The sequence below is a fragment of the Nerophis lumbriciformis genome, linkage group LG01 (assembly GCF_033978685.3).
Source record: "Nerophis lumbriciformis linkage group LG01, RoL_Nlum_v2.1, whole genome shotgun sequence".
Lineage (NCBI taxonomy): Eukaryota > Metazoa > Chordata > Actinopteri > Syngnathiformes > Syngnathidae > Nerophis > Nerophis lumbriciformis.
The window spans coordinates 1,600,001-1,612,368 of record NC_084548.2 but is presented as its reverse complement, the minus strand read 5'-3'; the positions used below and the strand labels follow the sequence as shown (position 1 = coordinate 1,612,368).

At 46.1% G+C, this 12,368-nt stretch overlaps 1 protein-coding gene across 1 annotated transcript in view; it reads right to left on the bottom strand.

The window, feature by feature from the left end:
• Positions 1-2,981: 2,981 nt before the first annotated feature.
• The window catches only part of LOC140680198 (vitamin D3 receptor A-like), a 19,105-nt gene continuing 9,718 nt past the window's right edge, over positions 2,982-12,368 (bottom strand). Inside the window, exons 3-4 of the mRNA XM_072916653.1 lie at positions 12,175-12,291; positions 2,982-4,232 (exon numbers count right to left, since the gene is read on the bottom strand). Of these exons, the coding sequence (XP_072772754.1) occupies positions 3,979-4,232; positions 12,175-12,291 (371 nt within the window). The 3' untranslated portion in view covers positions 2,982-3,978. The remainder of the gene's footprint in view (positions 4,233-12,174; positions 12,292-12,368) is intronic.

Here is a 12,368-nt window from a genome sequence, read left to right as displayed (position 1 = left end):
TCGTCCTCCTGTGCTCGTGTGTTTATGTCTTGGGACTACATTAGCGACTACACTAGAACCTGGCTCATTTACAATCCGAGTGATCATCAGTGTACGTCGTCCTGAAGAAGTCAAATAAACCGTCACTTTGTTTTCCGACCGTGGGAAGGAAGCAAAGAAGAGGCGAATAATGTTTTGTTTAATTCAAGAAGAAATCATCACTAACACGGAAGCGCGTGTCATTCAATTGGAGGCAGTTAGAATAATTATAAATAAGTTATCACGCAACTCTTATGCGGAAAAGGGTGGAGTGCCATCTCCGGGTTGGGGAGGAGATCTTGCCCCAAGTGGAGGAGTTCAAGTACCTCGGAGTCTTGTTCACGAGTGAGGGAAGAGTGGATCGTGAGATTGACAGGCGGATCGGTGCGGCGTCTTCAGTAATGCGGACGCTGTATCGATCCGTTGTGGTGAAGAAGGAGCTGAGCCGGAAGGCAAAGCTCTCAATTTACCGGTCCATCTACATTCCCATCCTCACCTATGGTCATGAGCTTTGGGTTATGACCGAAAGGACAAGATCACGGGTACAAGCGGCCCAAATGAGTTTCCTCCGCCGGGTGGCGGGTCTCTCCCTTAGAGATAGGGTGAGAAGCTCTGTCATCCGAGGGGAGCTCAAAGTAAAGCCACTGCTCCTCCACATGGAGAGGAGCCAGATGAGGTGGTTCGGGCATCTGGTCAGGATGCCACCCGAGCGCCTCCCTAGGGAGGTGTTTAGGGCACGTCCGACCGGTAGGAGGCCACGGGGAAGACCCAGGACACGCTGGGAAGACTATGTCTCCCGGCTGGCCTGGGAACGCCTCGGGGTCCCACAGGAAGAGCTGGACGAAGTGGCTGGGGAGAGGGAAGTCTGGGCTTCCCTGCTTAGGCTGCTGCCCCCGCGACCCGACCTCGGATAAGCGGAAGAAGATGGATGGATGGATGAATAGGATTATTCTCTGTAAAATGTGTTTGGAGTTCATATTGTTGGTTGTGTGCTGCAGATTCGTGGATTTACATCATTTCTTGCGAGGCAAATTGCTTGGGATTTGGTTTGGTTTTGTCGTCACTAAAAGCCGAGGCGCCGCTTGTGTGTCGGCGAGGCGTCCTCTCCGTCCACGTGTCGCACCTTCAACTCTTACTACTACAATAAAACTCTAAAATATGTACAAGAACCGGACTGCTCAAAGTGGTATTTACAAAGTTTGTCCACAAGGGGGCGCGCCGGGCCTGCGCACCGCGTCGACAATGATATGTACTGATGGCGTCTTTCAAAACATAGAGAAACAAAAAAGAAAGATTTCTCAGCAGGGGTGTCCAAACTTTGCCCACGGAGGGCAGCATACAGGAAAAAGAAGTATGCGAAGGGGACTAATCTATAGATTATACAGGTAAAAGCCAGTAAATTAGAATATTTTGAAAAACTTGATTTATTTCAGTAATTGCATTCAAAAGGTGTAACTTGTACATTATATTTATTCATTGCACACAGACTGATGCATTCAAATGTTTATTTCATTTAATTTTGATGATTTGAAGTGGCAACAAATGAAAATCCAAAATTCCGTGTGTCACAAAATTAGAATATTACTTAAGGCTAATACAAAAAAGGGATTTTTAGAAATGTTGGCCAACTGAAAAGTATGAAAATGAAAAATATGAGCATGTACAATACTCAATACTTGGTTGGAGCTCCTTTTGCCTCAATTACTGCGTTAATGCGGCGTGGCATGGAGTCGATGAGTTTCTGGCACTGCTCAGGTGTTATGAGAGCCCAGGTTGCTCTGATAGTGGCCTTCAACACTTCTGCGTTTTTGGGTCTGGCATTCTGCATCTTCCTTTTCACAATACCCCACAGATTTTTTATGGGGCTAAGGTCAGGGGAGTTGGCGGGCCAATTTAGAACAGAAATACCATGGTCCGTAAACCAGGCACGGGTAGATTTTGCGCTGTGTGCAGGCGCCAAGTCCTGTTGGAACTTGAAATCTCCATCTCCATAGAGCAGGTCAGCAGCAGGAAGCGTGAAGTGCTCTAAAACTTGCTGGTAGACGGCTGCGTTGACCCTGGATCTCAGGAAACAGAGTGGACCGACACCAGCAGATGACATGGCACCCCAAACCATCACCCAACCATGCAAATTTTGCATTTCCTTTGGAAATCGAGGTCCCAGAGTCTGGAGGAAGACAGGAGAGGCACAGGATCCACCTTGCCTGAAGTCTAGTGTAAAGTTTCCACCATCAGTGATGGTTTGGGGTGCCATGTCATCTGCTGGTGTCGGTCCACTCTGTTTCCTGAGATCCAGGGTCAACGCAGCCGTCTACCAGCAAGTTTTAGAGCACTTCATGCTTCCTGCTGCTGACCTGCTCTACGGAGATGGAGATTTCAAGTTCCAACAGGACTTGGCGCCTGCACACAGCGCAAAATCTACCCGTGCCTGGTTTACGGACCATGGTATTTCTGTTCTAAATTGGCCCGCCAACTCCCCTGACCTTAGCCCCATAGAAAATCTGTGGGGTATTGTGAAAAGGAAGATGCAGAATGCCAGACCCAAAAACGCAGAAGAGTTGAAGGCCACTATCAGAGCAACCTGGGCTCTCATAACACCTGAGCCGTGCCAGAAACTCATCGACTCCATGCCACGCCGCATTAACGCAGTAATTGAGGCAAAAGGAGCTCCAACCAAGTATTGAGTATTGTACATGCTCATATTTTTCATTTTCATACTTTTCAGTTGGCCAACATTTCTAAAAATCCCTTTTTTGTATTAGCCTTAAGTAATATTCTAATTTTGTGACACACGGAATTTTGGATTTTCATTTGTTGCCACTTCAAATCATCAAAATTAAATGAAATAAACATTTGAATGCATCAGTCTGTGTGCAATGAATAAATATAATGTACAAGTTACACCTTTTGAATGCAATTACTGAAATAAATCAAGTTTTTCAAAATATTCTAATTTACTGGCTTTTACCTGTATATTTGTAATCAACTCCTTTTTTTTTTTTTTTTTTTACAGCATGCATTAAGCTCCCAACATTGCTGCTGGAGATAAAAAACCCATTTAAAAAGTGACAGCTTTGGTTCATGCACGCGCTCTCTGATTACTAGCTTACGTCGACTGTTCTTCGTGAAATCACAGTGAGCTTGGAAAACAATCGAGCGTCGTCTGATTGTATTTAGCTTGCACGCCGTGGCCCGTCAATCGTCACCGGACAAACTTGGGGTTTTTTTCTTCTTCTTTTTCCCTGAGGTAACAACAACGGCGAGCGAACTCGGGTTTTGTCGCCGTGGTCTTTAGCAGCCCGACAAATACGGCCCGGAGAGTCGCCATCCGACAGAAAAAAAAAACGCGATGTCTACGAGCTTCACAGGTCCGGGGAAAAACGACAAAGAGGTGAAAAAAAAAAAAAAAAAGAGAAGTTCTTTCCTTCCCTGCGCCGAGGCCTCACACTCCCCTTGTGGTCCAATTGTCGTTACATTGTACAAACACACACTCACACACACATAGAAACACAAGGACTCCTCACACACTTCTCAGCATTCAAAGACGACTCACAGCAGCCTTCGAATTCTCTGCTCTCTACACTTCCTCTCAACCCTCTCTTAAATATATATATATTTATATATATATATATATATTTTTTTTTTTTTTATAGAATATATCTTCTTATAGTTCAGCTTATACATGTCATTAAACATACATTCCTGCAATATTCCCTTTTGTCCCGGAGAGCAAGGAATTACAACCCTAGTGACGCTCTCCTTTTCCCACCCGTCCTCGTCCAGCTCGTTAAAGAGACCTTTTCCCTCCCAGCCAGTTTGCATGAAAGCGGATACTAACCAATAAGGATGCGGGGGAGTCACATCCATCCATCATCCATCCCAGAAGGAGGCGGAGGATGGTGGCACATGATGGGGTTTTTCCGGGGATGGGGGGGGGTGTCTGGCGGCGGAGGCCTTCTGCTACGACACCTCGCTGCCGAACACCTCCAGCACCAGCGGGGTGAGCTGCATGCTGTGCTCGGGCTGGAAGGAGAGCGAGCGGTACTGCTTGGAGTGCTCCTCGTTGAGGCTGCGCAGGTCGGCCAGCTTCTGGATCATCTTGGCATAGAGGAGGCGCCCCCCCGGGTGGTTGACTCGGATGTAGGCCTGCAGGGTCTCCGACATGTGGTCCTGGAGCTGCTCGATGCGGGCGTGGTCCTGCACGCCGGGGCGGTCTGCGGGCGGGGAGAGGGGAGGGGAAGATTGAGGAGCGGAGAAGTTTTGTTTGAACTTCACATTTGCATAGAGGTCAGAAAATCCTTCATTCATATATTGGAATACATACTAAAATACACATAGTTGCCAACCTTGAGACCTCCCATTTCGGGAGAAGGTGGGGGTGTGTGGTCCCGGGGGGGCATGGTTGGGGGCGTGGTTAAGAGGGGAGGAGTATATTTACAGCTAGAATTCACCAAGTCAAGTATTTCATATATATATATATATGCATATATATATATTAGAGATGCGCGGATAGGCAATTATTTCATCCGCAACCGCATCAGAAAGTCGTCAACCATCCGCCATCCACCCGAGCTAACATTTGATCAGAACCGCACCCGCCCGCACCCGCCCGTTGTTATATATCTAATATAGACGATGCAAGGCATTAGTGAGGTTATAAAGCTTTTGCCTGTTAAAGAAAGGAGACTGATCCAATGCAGCACAGACATTCGCGTGCCACGCTGTCACGGCCCAGACGCACACCAGTGCGCAATCATATGGGAGCCGCGCTGAGCGCACCTCCAAGCGCGTCTCGCTGCCGGCGACGGCCGAGGTATGGGCCCGACGCTCCAGCGCCATCCATTTTCAGGGCTAGTTGATTCGGCAGGTGGGTTGTTACACACTCCTTAGCGGGTTCCGACTTCCATGGCCACCGTCCTGCTGTCTATATCAACCAGGGTGAGCCCCACCCCTTTCGTGAGCGCACCGCGCGCGGAGTGACCCCTGTTACGCGCCCCCGGCAACAGGGGTGGCGGGCAGGTAAGCTGCGCGGGCGGAGCGCGCGGAGTGACCCCTGTTACGAGCCCCCGGCCACGGGGGTGGCGGGCAGGTAAGCTGCTTACCTGCTGCGTGTGACGCCGGCCGCGGCGAAAGCGGACGAGGCGGGGTGTCGGTGCGGTGGGCGCGGTGGTGACCCTGGACGTGCGTCGGGCCCTTCTCGCGGATCGCCTCAGTTACGGCTCCCGGTGGGGCCCTCTCGGGGGAAGGGGCCTCGGTCCCGGACCCCGGCGAGGCGTCCCTTCTCCGCTCCGTAAAAGTGTCCATCTCTTTTTTTTTTTTCTTCTTCTGTTGTGGCATATGCTGCAGGTGCCTGCTCGTTTTTCGTATGTGGGTAACAACATTTAACTATGTATATATATTTACCAATTGGTTTAACTGCCACCCGCCTGAATCTATTTAAAATCTTTTTTTTTTTTATTTCAACCGCCCGACCCGACCCGCGGATAAAATCTGATTTTTTTTTATTTCATCCGCCCGATCCGCGGATAATCCGCGGACTCCGCGGTTGTGCCCGCAAACCGCGCATCTCTAATATATATATATATATATATATATATATATATATATATATATGTATGTGTGGGAAAAAAAATCACAAGACTATTTCATCTCTACAGGCCTGTTTCATGAGGGGGGGTACCCTCAATCGTCAGGAGATTTTAATGGGAGCATTCACATACCATGGTTTATATAGGGCACAGAGTGGGTGGGTACAGGCTGGCGTAGGGGCGTGGTGATTGGCTCATGTGTTACCTAGGAGGTGTTTCCGTCTGTGGCGGCATGTTGTTACAATTTCGCTGCGCTTGTTGAGGGATGACAGGTCTGGACGGTAAATAATAAACAGTTTCTCTTTCAAGCATAGGTTGCATCTTTTATTACCACTATTGTAAGGTGTGCTGGATGCAAGAATTTGCCATGTTATTGAATATTCAACATTATTGTCTTTGAGGTCCCAAATGTGTTTGCTGAGTTCTGTGGTATTTCGCAGGTTTTTGTTCCTGAAAGAAGCCTTGTGATTGTTCCATCTGGTTTTGAATTCTCCCTCGGTTAATCCTACATATGTGTCGGATGTGTTAATGTCCTTGCGTATTACCTTAGATTGGTAGACAATTGATGCTTGTAAGCACCCCCCGTTGAGGGGGCAATCAGGTTTCTTTCGACAGTTACAGTCTTTATTGGTTTTGGAGTCGCTCTGTCTGGGGGCCGACGGCTCATTTGCAATTGTTTTGTTGTGGTTTGAGATGATTTGTCGTATATTGTTTATGCAGATGTAGCTCAATTTAATGTTGTTCTTGTTGAATACTTTTCTTAGGGTGTTGTCTTTGGGAAAGTGTTTGTCGATCAGATTGAGGAATTTGTGTCCAATGTTAGTTGAGACGTTTTTGCTGTATGGGGGGTTGTACCAGATGATGTCGTTTCGTTTTCTGCCGCGAGGGCTAGGCCGCGACGAGTAGGATGGCCGCCGCGATGCGCGCTGAAGCCTCGGGCGCGAGGGACATCGCACCTCCACGCGCTTGGAGGTGCGCTCAGCGCGGCTCCCATATGATTGCGCACTGGTGTGCGTCTGGGTCGTGACTGCGTGGCACGCGAATGTCTCTGCTGCATTGGATCAGTCTCCTTTCTTTAACAGGCAAAAGCTTTATAACCTCACTAATGCCTTGCATCGTCTATATTAGATATATAACAACGGGCGGGTGCGGGTTTGATTAAATGTTAGATCGGGTGGATGGCGGATGGTTGACGACTTTCTGATGCGGTTGCGGATGAAATAATTGCCTATCCGCGCATCTCTAATATATATATATATATATATATATATATATATATTAGAATAATATAATATAAATGTTGTTTAATTGCTTGTGCCAGTCTTCCACTGCCTTCTCAATTGACGGCAGTGGTTAGACAAGCGTACTCTACCCTCAGTTGACTACTTCCACTTCCCAGTCACATTGACAAGCCCGCAGGCCCAAAAAAGTAAAAGTATAACGTAGGGGTCGGCCAGCTCAGTGGCCTTGTGGTTAGATTCTAATGCAGAAGTGTGCAAATGAAGGCCCGAATAGTATATATATATATATATATATATATATTTATTTTATTATATATATATATATATATATATATATATAAATAAGAAAAATATTTGAATTTCAGTGTTTATTTATTTACGCATATACACACACAAAACACTCATCTACTCATTGTTGAGTTAAGGGTTGAATTGTCCATCCTTGTTCTATTCTCTGTCACTATTTTTCTAACCACGCTGAACACCCTCTCTGATGATGCATTCCTGCTTCGTCTCCTTGTTGTGTGCGCAGTTGTGCACTGCACTCTCTAAAATAACTACATGTTATTGTCACATATGCATGTACAGTAGATGGCAGTATTGTCCTGTTTAAGAGTGTCACAACATTGCCGTTTACGGCAGACGGACTGCTTTACGGACGTGAAAACAGGCTGTCGACACGTCACTCGGGTCCGCATGAATTTCGGGAGAAAATTTTGTCCCGGGAGGTTTTCGGGAGAGGCGCTGAATTTCGGGAGTCTCCCGGAAAATCCGGGAGGGTTGGCAAGTATGCATACAGTGGTACCTCAACTTACGGTCGCGATCAAAAGTGTACGTACACTTGTAAAGAACATCATGTCATGGCTGGCTTGACTTTACAATCATTTCTACAACTCTTATTTTTTTGTGATGTAGTGATTGGAGCACATACTTGTTGCTCACAAAAAACTTCTTTTTTTATGAATTTATTATGGCTCTACTGAAAATGTGAGGGTCAAAAGTATACATAATTAATATTTGCTTACATGTCCCTTGGCAAGTTTACCTGCAATAAGGCGCTTTTGGTAGCCATCCACAAGCTTCTGCTTGACCACTTGATCACTAAATGTGTTGCTTTTCTGACATGGACTTGTTTCTTCAGCATTGTCCACACCTTTAAGTCAGGACTTTGGGAAGGCCATTCTAAAACATTCATTCTAGCCTGATTTAGCCATTCCTTTACCACTTTTGAGGTGTGTTTGGGGTCATTGTCCTGTTGGAACACCCAACTGCGCCCAAGACCCAACCTCCGGGCTGATGGTTTTAGCTTGTCCTGAACAATTTGGAGGCACCGTATTTTTCGGACTATAAGTCGCAGTTTTTTTCATAGTGCGACTTATACTCAGGAGTAAGGCTGAAACGACGCGTCGACGGTTACGTAAATACGTCGACGCCGTTCTTATGCTTCGACGCGTCGCATATTTACGTCACACTGCCGTCATGGCGGAGCGCAAAGCAGATGATGTGAGCGAGGGAAAAAAAGCACGCCAAAAGTCGTCAAAAGTGTGGGAGTATTTCAATAAACGGCCTAATAATGTTGTAGCGGTGAACAGCTGTCTCGTCAGCTGAAGCGCGAGCTCGCAACCGTGGCTGTTTAGCAACCAGCCAAACCCCACTTAATAAAATTATATTTTATCTTAGAGCACATCCGCAGAGTCTTGTCAACCAAGACAGCCCTCTGCAGCATCGCGTGGACATCGGGGGCGGTACCTCTGGATTGGCAGACCGGGGTGGTGGTTCCTCTCTTTAAAAAGGGGAACCGGAGGGTGTGTTCTAACTATCGTGGGATCACACTCCTCAGCCTTCCCGGTAAGGTCTATTCAGGTGTACTGGAGAGGAGGCTACGCCGGATAGTCGAACCTCGGATTCAGGAGGAACAGTGTGGTTTTCGTCCTGGTCGTGGAACTGTGGACCAGCTCTATACTCTCGGCAGGGTCCTTGAGGGTGCATGGGAGTTTGCCCAACCAGTCTACATGTGCTTTGTGGACTTGGAGAAGGCATTCGACCGTGTCCCTCGGGAAGTCCTGTGGGGAGTGCTCAGAGAGTATGGGGTTTCGGACTGTCTGATTGTGGCGGTCCGCTCCCTGTATGATCAGTGTCAGAGCTTGGTTCGTATTGCCGGCAGTAAGTCGGACACGTTTCCGGTGAGGGTTGGACTCCGCCAAGGCTGCCCTTTGTCACCGATTCTGTTCATAACTTTTATGGACAGAATTTCTAGGCGCAGTCAAGGCGTTGAGGGGATCCGGTTTGGTGGCTGCAGGATTAGGTCTCTGCTTTTTGCAGATGATTTGGTCCTGATGGCTTCATCTGGCCAGGATCTTCAGCTCTCACTGGATCGGTTCGCAGCTGAGTGTGAAGCGACTGGGATGAGAATCAGCACCTCCAAGTCCGAGTCCATGGTTCTCGCCCGGAAAAGGGTGGAGTGCCATCTCCGGGTTGGGGAGGAGATCTTGCCCCAAGTGGAGGAGTTCAAGTACCTCGGAGTCTTGTTCACGAGTGAGGGAAGAGTGGATCGTGAGATCGACAGGCGGATCGGTGCGGCGTCTTCAGTAATGCGGACGCTGTATCGATCCGTTGTGGTGAAGAAGGAGCTGAGCCGGAAGGCAAAGCTCTCAATTTACCGGTCGATCTACGTTCCCATCCTCACCTATGGTCATGAGCTTTGGGTTATGACCGAAAGGACAAGATCACGGGTACAAGCGGCCGAAATGAGTTTCCTCCGCCGGGTGGCGGGGCTCTCCCTTAGAGATAGGGTGAGAAGCTCTGTCATCCGGGGGGAGCTCAAAGTAAAGCTGCTGCTCCTCCACATCGAGAGGAGCCAGATGAGGTGGTTCGGGCATCTGGTCAGGATGCCACCCGAGCGCCTCCCTAAGGAGGTGTTTAGGGCATGTCCGACCGGTAGGAGGCCACGAGGAAGACCCAGGACACGTTGGGAAGACTATGTCTCCCGGCTGGCCTGGGAACGCCTCGGGATCCCCCGGGAGGAGCTGGACGAAGTGGCTGGGGAGAGGGAAGTCTGGGCTTCCCTGCTTAGGCTGCTGCCCCCGCGACCCGACCTCGGATAAGCGGAAGAAGATGGATGGATGGATGGATGGAGCACATCCGCATCCCTATTCACCTAGGCAACCCCAGGAAATGTATATAATTCGGCATTATTTCGGCCAGTCGGCTTATAAAATCAGAGCCGATCAGTTTACGTTCACGCGCAGGTATAACGCGGCGCGCTCCCGTCTCATCTGCTGGTGCGCGAGCCCGGTAATTAGACCGCTGTGTCAAATCAAGGAGTACAAAAGACGCCAGCGCAGAGCGGAAAAAGGTTTAGTTCATTACAGATAACCCAGAGTTGTGCCAAAAGTATGTAAGATTTAATATTTCTCTTCGTGGGTGTGGCGCACCTGTTGCGCTGGTGAGATGGGGGGTGCATGTAGCGTGCTTAGTCTGGAGGCTAAATACACACAGTGTGTTATGTAACTGTTTAGTGTTGATATTCTTTGCTTAGTTTGATAAATGTTGGAGCAGTTTGCTTCATCAGGAGGGTGAAGTCGCTCAACTTCAAGTGTTGGATTTAACTGTGTTGGATCATTGGCTGCTGGTGAGGGCATAGAAAAAGGGGCATTTTTCTACCAGTAGATGGCGTTTAAGATTGAGTGTTTCACTGCTAAATTAATAATATATTTATATTGAATATGGATTTTCAATATGTATCTAAATAGGTGGTTAATTGGTTAGGTATTTATGTATTTGCATATTGGGTTTTCTGCTGCATTTATCTATTGTGTTTCTGGTGTTAAATGTATTTTATATGTATCTTGGTGCATTTATGTTGAGACAATTTATTTAAAATCTGTTTTAACTTAAAGGGAAAAGATGTGTCCATTTTCTTGCACTTGTTTAATGGTTAAGAGTTTGATAGCCTAATTAATAATTGTAAATTATGGGATTGATAATTGATTGATTTTTTACAGCATGTTGATCTTGTGGTGTTTTGTCCTTAAAGGTTTTTCACCTACTAAAGAAGCTAAAGGCTACTAAAGGCTACTAAAGACAGCTAATGACAGCTAAAGAAACTAAAGTCTACTAACACTGCTAAAGACTGCTAAAAAGACTAAAGAAGAAAAAAGAAGCTGTTTCTTTGTTGGAAAAACTGTTGCAAACTAAAGGAAAATAAAAGGAAAAAGTAACTACGGTCTGGTCTTTTGAGTGAAATCCAGAAGCCACATTCAGCATTGGTACATCCCTTCAAGTGTGGGATAAGCACAGCGAAAAAAGCCAAACACTTGACAGTTGTTGTATGCACACTGTGTCGAGCGGAAATGGCCTATCATAGCAGCACAACGGCTATGAAGGAACATTTGAAAAGAAAACACCCGACAGCGTTCTTGCCATCACCATCAACTAGTCAATCGTCCGCGTGAGTATACGTTGTCATCATTACACAAAAACATGAATGTGTCATTTGTATCTGCGTTGTAAATTCATAAACTAAAGCACCGTTTCGCTCTGAGAGGCGCGTTTGGCGTGCCTGTTCAGTGTTTACAAAGACGCTAACGTTAATTAGTTGTGCAAATACCTTTTACAACATTAACAGTTACATATACTATGTACAAACGCACAATTAACTTTCACTTTAATCATACTATCATTGTTGTGTTATTAAGCAAAATAAGCAACACTTTTACTTTTGTTGAAATGTTTACACTGTTACAGAATATTTCCTTTTGCACTTTTTTGTATTGGATGTTTATCTTTATTTTTTGCACATTTTAAAGCAAAATAAGCAATACTTTTACTTTAGAAATGCTTATACTATTGCAGAATATTAAGATTTGCACTGGATGTTTTCTTTTATATTTGCACATTAAAAAGCAAATAAGCTACTTTTAATTTTGTTAAATGTTTTAAATGTTTACATTGTTACAGAATATTTTGTCATGTTGTTGTCAATGTTGACTGAGTGGCCATACTTTTTTTTTTTGTAAATAAAAGTCATGCCTTTTGAAAAAACTGGCCAACATTTATTTTTTCATCTTCATTTTAAATAAAAATAATAATCGGTAAAAGGAAAAATAATCTATAGATTAATCGAAAAAAAAAAAAAAAAATCTATAGATTAACCGATTAATCGAAAAAATAATCTATAGATTAATCGATAGAAAAATAATCGTTAGCTGCAGCCTTACTCGGGAGCGACTTATGTGTGAAATTATTAACACATTCGCGTAAAATATGGTTGCTTTAATGAGCCGCAGAAAGCCTGTTTATGCTTGCACAAGGTCAGAGGAGGTTACCTGGGGAGAGCAGGCAGATGGCCATGAGCAGGACGTGTTCCTCCTCATGCAGACTCAGCTTCTTCAGACCCACCTGGAACTTGACCAGCGGCTCCAGCAGCTCCAGAGTGTGACCGGCTGCATAGCATGACAGCAATGTTATTTCATTCATCACAATAAAGCAACCAACCAACTCTAATTCCATTCCCCCCCAA